Source organism: Osmia lignaria, chromosome 8, assembly GCF_051020975.1.
Source record: "Osmia lignaria lignaria isolate PbOS001 chromosome 8, iyOsmLign1, whole genome shotgun sequence".
NCBI lineage: Eukaryota > Metazoa > Arthropoda > Insecta > Hymenoptera > Megachilidae > Osmia > Osmia lignaria.
This window is the reverse complement of record NC_135039.1, coordinates 14564571-14584979: the sequence shown is the minus strand read 5'-3', so window position 1 is coordinate 14584979 and position 20409 is coordinate 14564571. Positions and strand designations below refer to the sequence as shown.

The 20409-nt window shown below is 33.2% G+C and overlaps 4 protein-coding genes and 1 long non-coding RNA gene across 11 annotated transcripts; 3 read left to right on the top strand and 2 right to left on the bottom strand.

Annotated features, from left to right (window-relative positions):
* Nucleotides 1–104: 104 nt before the first annotated feature.
* Nucleotides 105–3210, bottom strand: CCT7 (chaperonin containing TCP1 subunit 7). Of its 2 annotated transcripts, none has more exons than XM_034329630.2 (5): nucleotides 3053–3210; nucleotides 2176–2436; nucleotides 1158–1960; nucleotides 824–1093; nucleotides 105–637 (listed from the first exon to the last, which is right to left on the bottom strand). In XM_034329630.2, the coding sequence occupies exons 1-5, from the start codon at nucleotides 3053–3055 to the stop codon at nucleotides 346–348; spliced, it is 1629 nt and encodes a 542-aa protein (XP_034185521.2). In that variant the 5' UTR covers nucleotides 3056–3210; the 3' UTR covers nucleotides 105–345. The 2 variants fall into 2 exon arrangements, with proteins under 2 accessions (XP_034185521.2, XP_034185520.2); XM_034329629.2 differs by lacking the exon at nucleotides 3053–3210 and adding an exon at nucleotides 2513–2651.
* Nucleotides 2651–7696, top strand: Ak1 (Adenylate kinase 1). Of its 3 annotated transcripts, none has more exons than XM_034329639.2 (5): nucleotides 2651–2792; nucleotides 5909–6190; nucleotides 6754–6879; nucleotides 7098–7283; nucleotides 7346–7696. In XM_034329639.2, the coding sequence occupies exons 2-5, from the start codon at nucleotides 6005–6007 to the stop codon at nucleotides 7415–7417; spliced, it is 570 nt and encodes a 189-aa protein (XP_034185530.1). In that variant the 5' UTR covers nucleotides 2651–2792; nucleotides 5909–6004; the 3' UTR covers nucleotides 7418–7696. The 3 variants fall into 3 exon arrangements, with proteins under 3 accessions (XP_034185530.1, XP_034185531.1, XP_034185529.1); XM_034329640.2 differs by lacking the exon at nucleotides 2651–2792 and adding an exon at nucleotides 3789–3928; XM_034329638.2 differs by lacking the exon at nucleotides 2651–2792 and adding an exon at nucleotides 4310–4468.
* A 94-nt stretch (nucleotides 7697–7790) lies between these two features.
* LOC117606759 (uncharacterized) lies at nucleotides 7791–9045 on the top strand. Its single transcript, XM_034329636.2, has 4 exons — nucleotides 7791–8143; nucleotides 8281–8424; nucleotides 8490–8720; nucleotides 8805–9045. Exons 1-4 carry the CDS (start codon nucleotides 7897–7899, stop codon nucleotides 8972–8974), a joined length of 792 nt encoding a protein of 263 aa, XP_034185527.1. The 5' UTR covers nucleotides 7791–7896; the 3' UTR covers nucleotides 8975–9045.
* A 2727-nt stretch (nucleotides 9046–11772) lies between these two features.
* Nucleotides 11773–15368, bottom strand: LOC117606762 (uncharacterized). 3 transcript variants are annotated; one of them, XM_076689722.1, is made up of 10 exons: nucleotides 15226–15368; nucleotides 14761–14979; nucleotides 14231–14656; nucleotides 13939–14152; nucleotides 13760–13831; nucleotides 13494–13699; nucleotides 13141–13242; nucleotides 12973–13070; nucleotides 12757–12907; nucleotides 11773–12700 (listed from the first exon to the last, which is right to left on the bottom strand). In XM_076689722.1, exons 2-10 carry the CDS (start codon nucleotides 14917–14919, stop codon nucleotides 12596–12598), a joined length of 1533 nt encoding a protein of 510 aa, XP_076545837.1. In that variant the 5' UTR covers nucleotides 14920–14979; nucleotides 15226–15368; the 3' UTR covers nucleotides 11773–12595. The 3 variants fall into 3 exon arrangements, with proteins under 3 accessions (XP_076545837.1, XP_076545836.1, XP_076545838.1); XM_076689721.1 differs by having other exon boundaries at nucleotides 13494–13831; XM_076689723.1 differs by lacking the exon at nucleotides 13760–13831.
* LOC117606763 (uncharacterized) lies at nucleotides 15321–16993 on the top strand. Of its 2 annotated transcripts, XR_004582049.2 has the most exons (4): nucleotides 15321–15460; nucleotides 15899–16004; nucleotides 16093–16176; nucleotides 16861–16993. It is a non-coding gene; the product is annotated as an uncharacterized LOC117606763 (long non-coding RNA). The 2 variants fall into 2 exon arrangements; XR_004582048.2 differs by lacking the exon at nucleotides 16861–16993 and having other exon boundaries at nucleotides 16093–16231.
* The last annotated feature ends 3416 nt before the right edge of the window (nucleotides 16994–20409 follow it).

Below are 20409 nucleotides of genomic sequence, written 5' to 3'. Positions count from 1 at the left end.
ATTGTTAAAATGCAATAGCTTTAATTTTTTCCAAGCATATAAATTAATTTCATTTGTTTTAATACATTTTTATCTTGTAACTATAAATGCAAAAATATGTAACTAAGTACTAAACAGAAATTAATGTTAAATTTTACCAATGATGACTTTAATGACGAAATATTAAAATACTTGAGGAAAGAGATTACGAGATCTATTTCATCGTATATTACAATATGGAAAAGAAATATGAAAAAATTGTCACGTAATACAATAGCTCGTAATAGTATAAACTTCGGTGCATGTGTTATTAGTGTTTAATTTATAGGGTTCTTTCAAATTCAAGCCGATAAAGCAATTTTATTATTACATTGGTCTTCCCATGCCGCGTCCCATTGGCGCTTGAGGACCATTGTCCTGACCGCACTTGGGATTCTTTATGGTTTCATCTACAGACAAAATAAGACACGCCGCTTCGGATGCAGCGGTTAATGCGTTAATTTTGACAACGGCAGGTTCCCATACGAAAGCTGCCATATTGTCACCGATATCTTCGGTATTAATATCAACGCCATAAGTATGCATGCCTTTGTGCTGTTTCTGTCGCAGTTTATTTAGAATACTAGTTGCATCGAAACCAGCATTATCACATAATTGCCTAGAAATAACATAATTACATTTATTTTTCATAAAATTAATATTATTATGTACTGTCCTCCGATGCCAAAAAGTCTCGCGAGATAACGCAGACTAGGGGACACTAGGCAAACGACTAACTCCCTAGTTTTATACGAGCCTAACTAGTGCGACTTCTTGCGATCAGTGGACAGGAAAGGATATGTACCTTGGAATAACCTCCAATGCACGAGCTATTGCTCCAATTAAAAGTTGCTCTTTTCCCGCTACAATACGAGAGTAATCCCGTAAAGTTTTTGATAGCTCCATTTCAATAGCTCCTCCACCAGCCACATAAGCGTTAGTTTTAAACAAACGTCTTACAACCATAATAGCATCGTGCAAAGATCTCTCAGTTTCTTCCAAGAACTGCTCGGCTCCTCCGCGCAATATGAATGTACAAGTTTTAGCACGTGATCCTTCATAGAAGAAGTTGAATCTAGAGATAAATATATTGTTATTATAATTGACAATAAAGATCGATTAACACTGGGATTAAATACCTTTCTCCACCAATTTGTCTTTCTTCAAACATTTCACACCTGCCAAGGTCGGAATCCTTAATATCATGTACCGTGGTTAAAATGTTTCCTCCGCAAGCTTTCAATGTTCTCCTCAAATCTTCCTCGGGAACCCTGCCCGCACAGAACATATCACGGTCCGCGAAGTATTGCGTAGCAACATCACCAATTGGTAATTTTGACAATACAACTTGCGCCCCACTCTGATGAATTTTATCGAGCTTGTTATATAAAATCTGCCATTCGGCGTCGACTATCTTTTGATATTCGGCAACATTATCCACGCGTATTTCTGCGTTGTCCCTTTCTGCTTTGAGTTCTAACTCTATATTCAACAGAGCAATTTTACAGTCTTGATATTTCTTAGGCTGCATTTCAAATCCAGCATAAGAAAAGGTTTTTTTAAAAGCTACTCCTTTGACCAGTTCTGAATCTTCTAATGCTCCACCGGAAACTTTCTTAATTCCAATCATGTTAAGAGGTAACATATCATCAAGCATCATAACAGCTTTGACAACCATACGGCTGAAGAATTTTTTTTGTTGGTGAATTAATTTTGAACTCATAGACGTAGCTGCACATTCTTCTAAAAGTTCCATTAGTTTTTCTTTGCTAGATTTGTCTATTTTCACACTGACTGCATTTATTTTGTTAACTGCTACTTGAAGGGCAATACGGAGAGCTTTGATCATGATACGCGGGTGTACGCCTTCTTCAATAAATGGTTTCATTTGCTTCAAAAATTCTCCTGCTAGTAAAACAACACTTGTAGTACCGTCACCAACCTGTAATACAAAATAGAGAGATTAGAACATTTACACAAAGTTTTATATTTCATAAAATGTTTGAACATTATTGAGGTAACTACAAATCTTGAAGAAGTTACCAGTCTAGCAGTTCTTAAATACTGTTCTCTGCATATAAACCGGTAAATGTTATACTTTGCACATTACCATTTTCTTTTTTTACAGAGCTAATTTTTTAATTAAATGTTACTTACTTCGGCATCCTGAGACTTAGCAATATCTACTAAGGTTTTAGCTGCAGGATGAATTACTTCTAAAAGTTTTAAAATAGTTGCACCATCATTCGAAATAGTGGCTTTTCCATTTTGGTCAACAATCAGTTTATCCATTCCTCTTGGACCTAGAGTAGTCCTCACAGCATCTACCACTACTTGGCATGCATTTATGTTGGATATAAGCTGTTGCTTTCCCTGTAAGGCATCTGTGCCTTCTTTGAGTAAAATTATTTGAGGTTGCTGGAAGGAATATAAATAATTTTGTATATCTATTACTAACAATGAAATAGTAATTCTGATAACAATAATTATATACTCTCATGTATTTTCCCATTTTTGCTATTTTTTTATTCAATTGTACATGTGACTTTTACAGTAATATGGCGATTATAAGTTTTCTGTGAATATCTTGTCAAATTTCAAAAGACAGATGAATTAAGAATTAGTTTCTTTGTTTTGTTACTATGTAAAATGTTGATTGCTTATAAAATTAATTAGTTTATATAAATTTCCCAAGGAATGGATTTTTATTTGATTCATTATTAATGCGTTTCCGCATGCACGTTATGGAAGTGAACTGAAATTATCCTTATAAGGTTAGAGCAACCGAACCTATAACATGATATTCATTCTTCCGTGCAATAACTTATTACTGCCTAAAAATATTGATACTAATTAAGTATAGTCATTCTTCATTGTTAAAACGGTCATTACTTGTCAACATAAATTATATTTTCTTTCTAAAGTAAGGAAGCAGTCGGCATTGAAATTGTGAATATAAATTTATATTCTTATCAGAGAATAAAAACTTCATATTCTTTTATGGCTAAAATGAGAAACTTCATCTCTGGCTTACCATTTTTATAACTTATCGTTCGATTAACTGGCTTTCGTTTTTATTTTATACACTGTTCGAGCAGGAATACTTCGGTAACCTGTAAATTACTATTCGAGATGATTCTACTAAGGATACAAGCGTTGAGTGTCGTTCATACTCAACGGAAGAAGGTTTGTCAGAAAGCATTGACCAATCAGAAATAAAAATTTAAACTTACCAAATTATTTGATATTCTTTTTAAATATTTCATTTAATCATTAATGTAAGGGTTATTATACAAAAATATATTACTACTAATGGAAGTAATATTTAACTACCTCACTTGTATACTAACATAAGTATGCAATTAGAATATGAAGGGGTAGCAAACCACTAATTAATTTTTTACTTTTTAGTGTGTAATATTATATTTACAGCTATAACAAAAATTTTTAATAGAAAATTCAGTATTCAAATACTCTTTTCTTTTTATTTATTTATATATAAAATAGAGTATTCACCTAAATAAGCAATAGATGGCAGTCATTTATGCAAAAATGATGACCGGAAACGGAGGAACACTGGAGGATTTAGTTTTTGGTAGCATCGCAAGGGGGTTTAATTCGTGACCCATTTACGTGAATAGAAATTAAGATTCAACATTTACCGCCCATTTATTTTTAAACATGCTACAAGTTCTTAGTGTACACCCAGGAAGTGTCTTACCGGCAAATTCTAGTCGTGTTACAGCTTTCAAGAGATGCGCGCATTTATCTGAAATTACATATCACACATGTCGACATATAAATATTACAAAAAGTGTATATATTGTGTTACACGATACTCTTAATTTTAAGTAAAATCCAGAAGGATCGTATCTTACACGCTTCAGAACAAGACAGTTTTATTACCGAGGTAAAAGCAAATTCAAAATTTTAACAATGTATCTTCACAATTTGTAAAGATAATTTTGCACATTTCCCTTTTTGAATTTGTCACTAATATATTTTGTGTAATCAATCATTTTTACTTGACATCAATCGATTTGCATCACAAGTAGAAGATACATGTGCCTGCTAAGTTGGCCAAACTACTGTCACGGAAGTAGGTCTATTCGCGAGTAGTCAAGGCTAACTAAATATAGTAATATTAGTATTGTATTTTTATAATAACTTTTTAAGATCAAATATCTTCCTTAGGTCCAGGTTAGGTTCTCCTTAGTATACTTACCCATACTTACCTTTAATTAAGAGAAGTCTACATTGCACCAAAATGTACATACATTTTGCATCCCAAGTGCTGACCTTACGACTTTGCACATGCGCGAAATAACTCCCACCCCACGACAAGGAGCCAATGACAAATCGATATGTTCGAAATTTTCACGCGAAAGCTTTTGACTATTTCTCTTTCAGCAGTTAATAGTGAAATCTCGTGTCTGATGTGTCTCGAATAGTAAGTAAAACGGTCACGTGCTGTATCAGTGAGATTTTAAGTTAAAGTAAACTGATCAAACTGTTAAATGTCCACGATCCCGCCATTTTTATTGTTTACCAGTTTCATCACTATTATTATCGTAACTATACACTTCATACACGTTCAATTAAATCCTCAAAATTATTTATTACACCTGGAACATAATTTAAAAATTAATATTTTTATTTATTTAATCAAAAATTGCATTACACATATAATTTGATATAAAAAGGGCACTCAATGTCAAACTAAGGTACTTACTGCAGTATATCTAGGTTTATTTTTGGGTACTTATTTAAACATCAAATTCTTTGGGAGAGAGTAAGAAAATTGACATAAAATTTATCTGGACGTTACGTAAGATCACCTTTGAACATCTTTCCAAATTTCTGATAATATCTGAGGAATAATTTATTTTCTTTTTTTAGATGGTACTTATTAGTATAGAGTGAAAAAGATGGGGGGAAATTATTCCACCGTTTATTGACACTGATTACACCAAAATTTTTATGAATTTTATTTTTGATGATTCCTCGTTACCAGCAGGTGTATACTTATCATTTTATCATTAAAAAGATACGAATTATGAGATATTAGATTCTGACAGTTTGTCAAGTTATACAAATCCTTTTTACGGTATCAAATGTTGAAAAAATAAATTACAGAATTAAAACTCCAAAATTATAGAAAAAAATGTCATTAGGTAAAATTAAATGGCGTTGAATAGTGCATCACGTGATGCATGTGCCCCCGGAAGTGAAATGTTTCAAGGTCATCTTCATTTCAAATTTTTTTTTTATTACAATTGAATAATGGATATTATACAAAAATTAATGTAATGTAATTTAAAAAATTATTTTAATTAAAAGTATGCAAGCAATAGTGCTATATAGAATTTGCACGCGAGACAAATAAATGCTACCGCTAACAACTATTTATAACATCATCTCGTACATCAACGTAAATTTATGTGACCACTGGTCTGTATCTAATTCGTATTACCGTTTCGATCTTACTGTGAAACGTTCATGTATGAAAATTGGCTGAAAGTTCAAGGGAAGTATAAAAAGAGTCTATCAGAAGCGAAGATAGTTATTGATCAAAAGAATCTCACTAAGAAAATGAATTATTTTCATAATTAATAAAAAGTTTCTCCTTTAGAACTTATTAAAATAAAAGAGTGGACCGATTAAAAATTATTTTTTTCTTTAAAATTGTTATTTTTCTGAGATGTGTAACTTCCTTCTTTCCCTCATTCAACTCTTACATCCTCACACGCATATACTCGTTTATTTTGTACACTTACAATATTAATGTATCAAAAAATTTGTTTTCTTAAATAAATAAATAAAAAGTGAGAAATCATAATCATGGTTGCACGAAGAGAAAGATTAATGGAGAGCAATATATTTTTAACAGGAAGAGGGGCGGGGAAAAATAGAAAACAACTGTAGGATAAATTTTGAGCAAGACTTTGTATCATCAACATCAAATCGATTAAAAAATTTGGAGAAAATGAAAACGGTTTGGATAATTGGTGGACCTGGCTGCGGCAAGGGAACGCAGTGCGAGCGCATCATTGCGAAATATGGATTCTATCACATAAGCAGTGGTGATTTGTTAAGAGAAGAGGTTGCCAGTGGCAGTCCCAGAGGAGCCTCACTTCAGGAACTTATGTCCAAAGGTTTATTCGTCCCAACGGTAAATAATATGTGAATGTAATTAGGAATGGGATGTTAATTACATTGGTGTAACTAGGATTCTTGGGCCCGTTGGCATAATTGGGACTTTATGGGTTTGGGCCTATTGACGTAATTAGGACTTTATGGAATTGGGCCCATTGGCATAATTGGGACTTTATGGGTTTGGGCCCATTGACGTAATTAGGACTTTATGGAATTGGGCCCAATGGCACAATGGAGACTTTATGGGATTGGGCCTATTGGCATAATTGGGACTCTAAGGGATTAGGTCCATTGAGGGAGGGGGGCAAGGCACGTACCCACCAAGTTGAATTCATGTCACCTACCTATTTAAGGGAGGCCCGCGACTCCTTCCTAGTTACACCAATGATCATTCGTAATACATATAATGCTCGTGGCGCAAAGCCAGTTACGTATGTAAATATTAACAAATACAAGCAATGAACAAATTTCTTCTTTCGGAACGAGAAACATGTCACTAGCATATAATGTTTCAAAGAAACTTGAACGAAAGAGATTTATGAACTTTTCATAGTGTGAAGATCCTATGGTTTCCGTTAGGATATAGTACTGGACCTGATAAGGGAACGGATGCAAAAGGCGAAATGTGAAGGAGCCACAAAGACTGGATTCCTTATCGACGGCTATCCTCGTGAATTAGATCAGGGAATTCTTTTTGAGAAGAACGTAAGCACTGTATAATCATTGAACTAATTAAAACCAGGTATGCACACCGGATTGCCCGAAGGGGGGCCTAGATGCGTCACGCTTGCTGTGGGCTACTGTATTAGGGCGCCCATACCCATGCATATGCCCATGCCCAAGCCCATACCCAAGCCTGTTTTATTACCTGCTGTGCATGCCTGTCTTAAAGAATTGCTAACATAAATTTATGATTCATCTAGGTTTGCCCCGTTGACTTAATCATCTTCTTCGATGTCGCAAATGAAACCTTGATGAAGAGACTGCTGGGTCGTGCAGCTGTGTCCAAGAGAGCAGACGATAACGAGGAAACAATTAAAAAGAGGATTGAAATATTTAATATTAAAAATGGAGAAATTGTTGAACACTACAAAGACAAAGTAGTTAGGGTAAGTTCTTGTGTGATAATCTTCCCATAAATTGATTGTAAATTATTTTTTATCTTTTTTAGATCAATGCTGAAGGATCAGTGGACGCCATATTCCTTGAAGCTTCAAAAGCACTAGATGGTTTATTAGCTTAGAAAATTTTGTTAAAAGAATCATGAGCTTTTGTTTAAAAACCGCCTAATTGCACAATCTTTCCGTGATTCTACCATCGACCTTGAAACACACAATTTATTTTACAGTTGATTTTTTTATGAGATTTACACCTATTGACACAACTATGGCACAAATTAGAATATGTATTGTAAATCTGAAGTACCTGCCGACACAAAGCAATATGTACATTAGAAATTTAATATGATGATCGATGGTTGTTATTGTTTCAACTGGCAATTAAAATTGATATATTTTATGAATTTTGTGTTAATTTTTTGAAAATCTGTCTCCTTTACCTACTACAACAAGACAATAAGAAATTACACCACTTTGAACCTGAGTGTACATACACTGTGATGACAAGTTAATTAGCTATGTCTGTCACTGAATCCTGTTTTTCAGTTATTCAGTAACAGTTTGAAACTGAAGCTGTGCATTGAATCAAATCACGAAAGTAAAAATGGATAGTACAGATATAGTTTTAAGATTTTTAATAGCACTATTATCAATAAATTTAATTACATGTAATCCTTGCTGTCAGATCAACTCTTATAAATTACCAAGTTATAAATTAATGAAATCTAATGCTCGTTTGAATCAGTTAATACTGTCGAGAACAATGGTTCTGAACGTGAGAGAGTGCATGAAATTTGCTACGGCCAAGAAAGCCCTGGCATTCAATTACGGCTTGGAAACTGATCATCACGGTAAGAAAATGTGATTACTATACAGAGTATATGCAACTGAGGCAAGTTTGAAAGATATTTGAGGGAGAGACGCTTAGGCTCTTCCTGTCTCTCCCAAAAGAGAACAGAATCTATTTCATACTTATTTCCCACAATAGATGAACTCAGACACAATAAAAGCATCAAAAAGACCCAAAAAAGGTGCGAAGCTCTCCAATGTCCTGAGGTACATAACTTGACTATGTTGGCAAGGGACAAGAATTACAACTACTATAGCACCTATCCCACTTCCTTGGCACTTGGTAAATGAAATAATATGTAAAATTAAAAAATAAACGAGACAAAGACTTTCCTCGTCTACTTTCAGGATCTAATTACACGCTGGCTTGCATCCCTAGGACAGGTGTGTTTGTATTTTCAAACAATAGTTTGAATTACAGCCAGGCACAAGCAGCCTGCCAAAAGATGAATGCTTCGTTGGCCCACGTAATTAGTGAAGAACGTACAAACGGTTTTGCGAAATATATTTCGCAAAATACACCCACTTTTGTTGGACTCAGCAATCATGATAGGAAGAGTCTGTGGAAAAATGAATTCGGTAGTTGAATTAAATTTTTAAATGAAATATTTTAGCCTCTTAGGCTTAGAGAATGATAAATAAAATGGATAATATAATTTTCAGGAGAACCACTTTCATGTTTCAATTATAGAGCATGGGGTGGGGGAGAGCCATCACACTCCAAGGGATGTGTTACTTTACTACTGCAATCCAAATCAGAACTTAGCCCTTTTTGGAAAGTTGTATCCTGTAACAGTACACTACCTTTTATTTGTGAGATTCCACCTATGTAGGTTCTAAGTATTAACATAATTTAAAATATGAAGTGTCTACAATTACATAAAAAGATGCACTAGTCTGATATACATAAAATGAAAAGGATAAATTAATAAAGTAAAAACGCAAATCTTAAATATATACAGATGTTTAATATATGGTTACAAGTGCCTCTCTTCATTATTAGCAGAAAAAGATTTACCTAACAAATTATTTACACATTCCAATTGCTATGAATATACGATTTATAGGAAAGAAAAAAAATACAATTTTCATTTTTCCTTGATTATATACAGCTATAACTATATATCTAAAAAATTGTGCTTTTCTCATTATCTTCTTATCATCTAATCACATGCTTTCTAAATTAATTACTTAATAACTAAAGAACAGCTGCTGTGTCAATACTTTTGTGAATGGTATAGGAGCGAATGAAAATACGCTATAATAACAATTTGAATTGTATCAGTGTCTCAGTGCTTAACAATATTTATGCAAAATAAAAATATCAATTTTTGAAACATTTCACGTATTATGCAAGCAATATGCACAAATTATGCAATTATTGTTGTATTACAAAAACATTTTTTTTAAATTTATAATTTCGTTTTACACATAGCAACAAATATAATGAAACAATTTCCATTTGCTCTTCAAAAGAGAACTCAAAAGACATAAAGTGTGGTAAACATGCTTTCTAATGTCTTTTATAAGTTATTTACATTCTTCACATAAAACCTACAAATTACAAGCAGAAATAATAATAACATGATTTTTCCTTGATATTACAAAATGTGCAATTTAGTGATCATATTTGTTTTAAATATAGAAATAAAAAAGCAATTGAAAATGTGATGAAAAATTTATACAAGACAAGCTTTAGTAGTCTCATTTATACAAAAATGCTATGAATGGCACACGCATTATTCAAAAAATCGTTGCTCTGTTCCAACTAATATGATAGTCTGTAATATTAGTTATTAAAGGAAGACAGTGTTTCTTTTTATGAATATACATTCAAAAATACGACCTAGACATATTTGTAACACCTATAAAAATAAGGAAAAGAAAAATATTTATATGAAAATGATATAACGAAACTTATACAAAATTAGACGATCTTTTTCCTTTTTACTTAGGACTATTATTGTCATGTATTACTTTTCTGCAAGAATGTATGAAATTTATATTAGAATTAATAATTTTGTAGGGTGTAAACGTATTTCTACATGAAAATCTTATATTAAAGCTTCGAGTCCGATAATATATAAAAGTATAAAAACATTTGTATTTGATATTATGAATGATTAGAACAATACTGGTTACTGGACCTTCTTTAAACATGGTCAATGCACTGTATTGTTTTTGAACTAAAGTGGTTGCACGCGATCCTACCAAAATTTATATCAACTGTTATGATTGAATTTCATAAAATTCAAAATAACTGATGTGAAATTAATTATGCTTAGTGTGGCGTGGATATTATATTATACGTAACATGCAAGTCATGTATATACAATACATACTGTAACAAAAAAGGAAGTATGAAAGCTGCTTAATTTAAGAAATGTGTATATAGTACATTAAAACAACATTCTGAACTGCTGCAACAAATTTATGTTCTTGTTTTCTTTAATTTGGGGACGGATACTATGAAAAAATATTTTCCAACAGAATCATCTAACGCATTTCGAGCACAATTTATGAAAAAATTTGGTAGCAAGTTATAGCACACTGATGAACATAGTATTATATATATACACATACATATTTCTGCAACTTTTAATTTAAAAGACTTGTACTCGTGGTATAATTATAAAAATTTCTCTTAATTGAAATTGTTATACATCAATCTTATATACTTATGAAGATGTATCATCCTGCTATGCAATTAGAGTTAGTGATAAGCAACTGGAATATAAAGTGTACATTTAATAAGAAATTAAACAAAGATGTATCTAGTACTAAAGCTGCCAAAATTTAACATTTTTTTTTTCCCTTGTGTGTAGAACAAACACTTGTATTTTATGATTATTTCATTATACTTATACCCCACTTAAATAAGCTACATCCAGCTGAAACGTATAAAAATTTTATACACCACTAATGTAGTCTACTTTATATAATACATTAGATATCCTTCAAAATGTAGTGACTTTTAATTTATGCATGGAATATTATCTTTTAAAAATACTGTAACTATTCATTTTCACGATAACCTAAAATTACAATTTTTATTGATCAAGAAATTCTGGTTATTAATCGAATGTAAAATTGGATCATTACTTTTTGAAGAATATACCTATTAACAACATCATTGTGACAGTGTTAGTTTCATTAGCGCTGGCACTTCAACTTTATAATCATTGCAATCTGTTTGTTTTAGACTAGAATTTTTAAGCTGATATATTTATTAACTAAATCGCAAATTAGAACAGGATTTTACTGTTTTCTCCGATTCATTTATAATCTGTGTATTTACATACTTGTGTATACCTAACACGTACTCTGGAATAATACAATTACGATCGAAGGAAACCTTTACGTTTATCGTTTCTTTAAATAAAAGATGATAAATTATATTTGGTCAAATACTGATGCGAAGAATAATATTGTTTGGCTTGTATTTATCTCATATATCTCTAATTACTCCATTTCATTATATTTACTTAAGATTTTGTTTTTTTAAAAAAATAAAAAGATTTGAAATATTCAACAACTTTGCGATTATATGAAACAAAGTTATTAATATGCATTTTTTTTTTCCTTTAATGCGAGCTTCAACATATCTCGTCGCTCTATTGAGGATAAAAACTGTTAATTATAGTTCGCTGCCTCATTTAGTCATACGTGATACAACATATCACAAGTATTTTATTACATAGCACCATTTCAAGTTATACAATAGGGAATATGTTTTATGAATTAAAAAAATAATTTAAATGCATTTAATCTATTTCCCTTTAAGCATATTCAATAACGTCTTTAAGCCTTACTAATCAAAATTAAATACTGTTGAAGCTTTTACGACGAAGGTACAAAATTATGTAAAATAAAATATATTGGAACTTGTATTACTTAATGAACTTAAAAATAACGATTGTATCATAAATGTGAGGCAGCTTTTTAACGAAAAGACAGCATAGTGTGCATTGATCATTGTCAATTTAAGTACCGTTACACTCTTATAATTTTAAGATATAGTTCAAAGAAATATATCGGTATGATATATCAGTTTTGTTTAGAAACACTGAAAATATATAATTAAGTAATAAAATAATAAACAAAAATTTTAAATGAGATCGTTTTCGAGACAAATTTTCGAGCATTATTTAAAATAACACAAAGGTGGTAATAAAGAATTGCAATGATATAACGCAAACTACTGATAAACATTAGAAGAACATTTTCTTAAATAAAGAATGATATATGGAATGTTTTGCTTTATAGCCAATCGGATAAATACTGTTACCATGTTAGTGATTAAAAAATCAAGAATGTCATTACTACAATGAATAAATATAACAACTGTATAGTAGATATACGCTAAACTTTTCCATTTATAATGGAAAGTAAAACCAAGACAATAATAGTTTACATAAAGAAAACATACTGTGAAATTTGTGTGCTGATATCCATTAATTTGTTACGTTGTTTATTAAAGATATAGTAACTACAAACTGCTCCAAAATCTCTGTCAGTGCTTCTTGTAACATTGCTTGTTTCTCTTCTAAGCTGGCAACCTATTTCATATAATTTATGTAAATAAAAAAATATTAAACATATGTAATATACTTACCCTTTCTAAAAGCTGATTGAAAACGTCATATGGAACATAGGCAGGAGTTCCAGTAGTAGGTGAGGTTTGCTCTGGCTGTGAAGATGCGTTGGATTTTGGACTAGTGTCCTTTTGTTTAATGGCTTTTGTGACATTCGTTGTTGGTGACACTCTAAATTACGATTAAAATTATAATACAACTTTAAACAATGAATTAAAAGTTTATTATATTATTACCGTGAATAATTCCATTTCTTCTTTAATTCGGATATATCAACATGATCGACTACCCCGATCTTTCTTTTTTCTATGTGGTTCAATTTTAATTCTGTAACCTGTATGTAAATAATTTGTTAAGAATTGTTTATTAAAAACAACGTTTGTGCGTGAAAGTTATTTAATTACCCAAGGTGCTTTTCTTCTTGCTTTTGCTGCTAATCCTTCGGGTTCTTTTTCTCGTAATTGTTTCGATATAGTATCTCCATTTCCATTTGCTAAATTATCTTCCTGTTATAAGTACAAATTACAAATTTAAATATACAATAGCTTTCTATTTTTTGAAATGTTATTTTGTAGATATTAATCCATCAAACGGTGGAGCCAGATCAATTGTAACCTAATTTTATTTATATGCTATACAACAAGAAATATTTATATCTATTCAAGAAAATTATATTAATAAAAATACGGCTCCACCACTTGTACTGGTGTCTCAATGCCCCCCATCCGACGGTTAAAATAGTGTTAAGAGCACTAACAGGTGTTGGAGTAGTTGTAGTGGTAATTGTTGGTCCAGCAGTGTAACGTCGTAAACGTTGCGAAGAAGGTGGACGTCGGCGGGGTGCTTTAGCTCGAGAAGCTGTTAAGTGCGAAAGCGGTGCTCCTTCTATTCGTTCTACCACATCTAGCTCTTCACCCAAACTTATATTGGTATTTTCGTTACCGTTATTGGTTCCAACATCACCTAGGAAACGTTTCAAACTCGATATGATTGAATAACTTATAGTTTTTCTATCTTCATTACTTTCTCCAATTCCTGGAGAAGTTGATGACGTTGAAGAAGAGGCTGATGTAGATATGGCTTTCTTATTTATTTCTGCGTTTAACACATAACAAATCAAACCATTTACAATACGTTTATTTATCGTTTTATTCTTTGTATAAGCGATATTGAAAAGATCAAATAAATCGGTAATTAAATACCTGCGTGCACACTTTGAACATCCAAACTCCTTCTAACTTTTTCTCTCTCTACTTTTTCATTCTTCTTCGGTACATGAGAATGTCTCGCAGCTGATTTAACCGAAGTTTCCTGTCTCTGCTCGTGATCTGTCTGATCTTGTGCAACATTAACTACTTCAACAAAATTGTCTGGAAATAAACCAATTCGACCATTTATTTCTCCTACCCACCAACCCTAAAAATCGTTTAACACATATTAATAACTTATTATTGAATTTATAATAGATGTATAAATGAATGATTATTTAAGCACCTCATCAGAGGCCTCCTTAGATAAGAGGGTTATTATATCTCCCTCATTTAATGTTAGCTCATCATCATTAGCAGCTTTATAAGGGAAAATCACTTTATACAGTTCTTTTTTATTCTGATGTTTATGTTTATCAGGTTCTTCATATACTGGACGAGTGACGAAATTCGAAGGAAATACTCCAACTTTGCCTTTAAGTCGCCCTCTCCACCATCCATCTTCTACTTCTCCCAAAAATTCAATAGTATCTTGAGGTATCAGAGTTAATTCATCTTTATTACAAGGTTCATAGTCAAACAACACTTTACAGAATCGTCTTCTAGATCCTCCGTTTCTTAATGGAACATCTTCAGATTTATTATTATTGACTCCTTCACTTGCTGCAGTTTCTATACTGCTAACAGTTCCACTTGATACAGGCCCTAATACCTACATCAATCATTTAAGTTTCTTATTTAATATAAACAAAATAGTATTTTTTACATGATTAATAAAATTTAAATAAGTACAATGTTGAAGATACCAAAAATTACCTTAACAAAATTATCAGGAAACATGCCACGTTTATCCCTCAAAGTACCCTCCCACCAACCACCTGTCAATACTTCAATTTCAGTGATAATGTCTCCTTTCTTTAAAGTTAACTCGTCAGGCTCTTGTGCTTCATAGTTATACTCTACAATTGCCTCCATTTTTCTTTTATTCTAGTAGTAGTTGAAATTTGTTAACACATAAGTATCACAACCTTATATCTGCAACAAGTACATACACATCAAGCATACAGAACAATAACTGAATGTGCCTACAGATAAATGAATAAAATGATAAGAGGAGGTAAAGCATTTGCATCTAGTCACACTTTTCAAATAAAAGTTCTGTAATTGAATTTATTTGGACGATCAGTGCTACAAGAAATTTCTTACTGTTTCTCTTACAGCGAACGAACACATTATACTCTGTGAAAAAAATAGACTGAACATGAAACGTAACATACGTACAAGTTAAGAGAAGTTGCGCGCCTGTAGAAGTCATTTGTTCCTCGTGCATCCTCCGCCTTTCATACCACAGCAAGAACTCATCACGTTCATCGTATTACTATTTCTAAAAGATATGTCGTTGAAAGCTGAAAATTTAGGCGTATCCCACATTCAATTGATAGTTCGACGTATCTGTCATCGCGGCCATATTGGACTCTAAATTCGAGTGAACTTCAGCATACAATTTGTTTGTGAGGTGCGCATGATAACCCTATCGGTGACTCAAAGAACGCGCCAAACCTAATTCATGATTCATTTTTGTTAGATGCGTGTGTTACGCCTGTCAATGAACGCTGTTCTAATTTCTATTCTACTGGTACGATTGTATGAGTAGCGCATAAAAAGAAATATTACACTACTATTTTTTAACTTTTTAATATATACCAAAAGCTGATAAATATTTGAAAATATACACGCATTTATCAAAAAGTCATGTGACTCCTTTCTTCAACTGGTTGATTCATTATTTCCTCTTATCATAAAGACTCTCACGTATCAGGTATATGCGGAGCATACAAAATTACCCATATACAGGGTGTCCGTATTTATTTGTGACACTCCTGGTATATCAAGATAGTACTTTTCTTCTGTTATAGATTTGAAGTAAGACTAATTCGAAAATTAATTAATATAGGCGAATGGGGTGTCTCTCCCTATCTTCTCCTGGTTTCTTCCGGTCTCTCCCAACTCCCTTGGGATTCCCAGCTCTTCTTAAGTCCTCCCAGGATCAAAAATAAGTGGTAGAAGACTCCTTCTTTCCCTTTAATTAATAAAAGTTTCAATTAAATCCATCTGCATCGTACAATTTTCATATAAACTGGATTTTAGGAAAAGGGACACGGAATGGGGGAATCCCTCGGACGTCTCCAACGTAAACAATGGATGCTGCAATTGGAAAGACTGAGTTCATAGGTAAAAAGTGTGCATCTTTATTTATTACCGATTTAGACATCAAGTTGTACAGTTGTCCCTACGAACTTAAAAATGTATAAACGTATACATATATGTATATATATTTAGACTGATAGTATCGGTCAACTAAAACACGTGAATTAGTCTTATGGTAAACGATAAAGTAAACCGTAATAAAAGCTGTAACTAGACTATCTATAGATGTCACGGGAGTCCATAACTGCGAAAAGACCAGTTTTCGTTCTTTTCTGCGCATTGTCGCTCTGATTGGCGAAACTTCCAGAGGAAGTGGAAAGCGATTGGCGGAGAGCTCGCTGCGTTCCCCCACTATCTTCCAGCCTGCGCGTCTTACGATTAGTTATGGACTCTCGTGACATCAAGTATATATTTCAATATTCAATCTATTTAAGTGAACGAACAGAATTCTCTTTTTCAAACGTGCTTCACTTATGTGTGTTTCTTATAGCGTAAATTAAAAAAGCAGGTTTGTCTGTACGTTCACTAAAAATGGATTTCCGCTTGGAAAAGAACAACGGATAGAGGATTTTTTAAAATAAGCTTTCGCAATTGTCTCGACGTAGCGCCAAAACATTTTCGTACGTACGAATGTGCGTTGCGCCTAATTATCAGAAAGAATCAACCAAGTCGTATAAAAAACGTTTCTCACGAATTTTTTACCCAAAGACCAGCTTCAGGGAAGAAACGAAACGTTTCCGTGAAGAGCCAAGAATAGGTAAACGATCCAGCGCCCCTTCTAAAGAAATATAAACAATTCTACTAGCCACAAGCTACAAATTCACTTTGGGCAGTTTATTATTCTGAGTTTAACATGTTGACTGTTCTACAAGTCACTTTTTGGCCAGTAACACAAATTTAATTTCATGAAACACATAATTAGAATAAGAAGGAAGAAAACTTAAAATATCATTAATATTCATTAACATATTAATTCTTGTTACTGTGGCAATCAACATGTTGTCTATTACACTGTTCTGAACTTAATTCTTTTCATGAATACTATGATTCGTTGTTAAGCTACTAAAGAAATGGCTAAGAACAGTTAAATACAATGAAAAATGTGTAAAGTAGAATAGAAAAGATGTCAAGTGAGTAAACAATCACCATTCAAGTTCCCTGTCATTTCAATATAACGCTTCCCAAATGACCAAGCATCATCTACTTACATAAAATATACATTTCATGAATTAAAACAATAACTTATCACGAATAAATTCATTATGGTTCCCCTACCTAAAAATTATGAGTCATCACTTGAACTTATCTTCAAGATTAATCTCTACATAGCTTAATTCAAAGCTACTTGTTTTTATACATAATCAACAAAGAATGTTCATTGATAAACCTTGAACAAATGTACATATGTTGCTTGTATGTCAGCATTTAATCTACAGTAAAACCAATTTGGGAAACGTTGTTCAATTTCTCATCCATTTGCTGATCCAAGGCATAATACAGTGCTTTCCAGACATTGTTTCTGAAGCTAAAGTGAAACTTCCACTTTTTTCCCTTCTGTTTTAAGCACAGTTTATTTGAATCAAATTCTTTTCTGCATAGATTCATTCTTTTTTCTTTATTGAGCAACAGCCTAATATGGTAAGGGAAGAAAGTGTGTAAAGGACTCCTTGGTGGAAAGCACTGGCGTAATGGGTCGCCTTAACGCTAGCAAGCAGTCGAAGTCGTTGGTGTTTATACAAATTTGCGACGAGTTATATAAATATACAAAAAGCAACGAAGGTGTACGATCGTATCGTGGTTTCCAGATAAGTGTGCGTGTAATGTGTGCACATGTGTCTGTGTATAAACCATATACACAAACAGTATACGTATGAGGGTCAGGAGTTGGTATGTTTTGCAAGTACTAAATTTAAAAAAAAATTTGTAATTTTTTATCATTGCTAAGTCAAGTTATACTATTCTACAACTCTTTCTACCACAAAATATCAGAAATGGAAATTGAAGTATGCACATAGAAATTATGTAACAAATTCTGAAAAGGTGTATCAGCTTCTGACTCTCCTGTGTATCATTTTGCAAAAATGGTAGAACCTCCACTCTATTCAATCGCTCACAGTTTCACGACTGTGACAAGTTGACGGAAACTAATAATTGAGATAATAAATGGGAAATTGAGATCAGAAGTAATAGAAGTTCTACCGCATTGCCAAGGCAACGAGCGTCGAACACGAATTGTAAATGATTCGTTGACTTCTACTACGAAAACGATCGAGTACGAGCAACGAAACTCGCATAACGCACCTTGACAATCTTCCGCGCACGTTCTTTCACCCGCGATACTGATCAATCTTCCAGCGTGTCAGTCCGCAATGTACAGAGTACAATTATTAAAGTAGTTGAACGAACTTTGACCATTTATGACTCTGCGTTGAGTCTGACTACATTTCAGTTAGTAATTTTTGTAATGGTATCGTTTAACTTTGAAGAAAAATTGAAACAACGAGTCGTAAAGAATTTTTGATATTTTACTTGCAAATTAACAAGCGGGTAGTTATACGTTATGTAACACGTTACGTAAATATAACTAAACATAATTTGGCAAAGGTCTATAATGGATAATTTTATAAAATTTATATAAAAATAAACGTAGTAATACTATCCAAATGTTAAAGTATCATAGCCTCGAAGTTCGTTCACCTACTTTCGCTTCCACTGTCTGTACCATTATCCCACTGTCTGTTCCTTCTAAATCGTTGGTAGGCACAATAAAGGCTTTATTTTCTGTTGCCAGCGTAAACGAGGAATACGAATACGATGATGATGGTCTTAAGTTAAAAGACAACGACTGTGTACATATCTATGCATCTACGAAAGTATTGTGCGATGCTTGTACGCGCTAATTACCGTGCCTCTATACAATAATGAGTTACTAATGAGTTAATGCGTCCTTCTAAAATATACATAATGCTCGAGCGCGTTGTATATAATTCTATCGTTAATATCTTTACTATCGCGTACAATAATATTCTGGTCTCGAACGAGTCGCATCACGTTGTCCAACATTAATCTCATCCTTCCCTTCAAACTCATTCTTTTATAGTTTTTGTCATGAGAAAATGTACAGTTGGGTCCAATGTAGGCTTAGAGTGAGTGGCGAGGGTGGAGGCATTCGTCATTTGCCGTTGGTCTTGGATGAGCCTAGGGACAGTCTAAGTGCCCCACCTCCCTTGGCTGTACCTGGGCTCTCCCTGGATTCTCCCAAGGCCCAAGGCAATAGAAGCCTACATTGTCCACTACTGTACTATAAGGAGCTGGAAAGTAGCTTCTGCAATTTTTTTGACTGGCCCAAAGCCTAGGGCACAGGTTGACATGGAAGGACTATCAGATTTGAGATGCCTACACTTTGAAATACAGTTGCTACTGCACTGTCCCATTCATTCTGAGTGTATTTCCCTTGCTTTCTTCATTCCATAATGAAATTACTAGATGTAGCCTCTTTGACCAATTCATGTGCCCCAAAGGACAGGCCTATTACTTCCTGACCCATCTGGCTTTCATTCCCTCCAAGTGCCAACTTCCCAGCTCCGTGACCAGGACTATTTCCTCATATTTCCCAATAGAACAACGATACTCTATCATCCTGTACATGTTACTTAACCTTTAATTCTACATTCGAATTCGCCAGGTGTATCCGTAGTGATTATCAAAGCGCACTAATCGAAACTCGACTCGCGTGATTCCCCTCTGTTACTTTTGACCTGCAGACGAACCAAACCAGATCTACACTGAACAAAGGCAAGGAGGTTTTAATTGTCTTACGCACATCAGCAAATTGAAACTGAATCACTTGGATCGTCTGCATGCCAAACGATCTCGAAACACGCACGCCCCTCCCCTGACAATGGAAAAGCAATGGTCCTCGATTAATAGTGTTGTCAAGTGTTTGCAATTGCGCTCGATGAAGCAGCAAAAACACGAATAACTGTCGTTTTAGGCCTTACGTGAACATTAAGCATTGTGTATGTCCTTTGTACTGCTAATCCTCTCAAACCTAACTTCAAAGTTCGATGGGCCAACAACGTTCATCAAGCTGATTATAAAGACGATCGTCTCCGGAAGATTGGTTATTGCTAAATCACGATATCGAATGAAAAATGTTTATAAAACGTTTGTTGCATCGGTGTATGAATCAGCCTCAGTGTTTGTCGATTGTTACAAAGCTTGATCGAAGTTAATAAGTATGTATATCCTTTATAG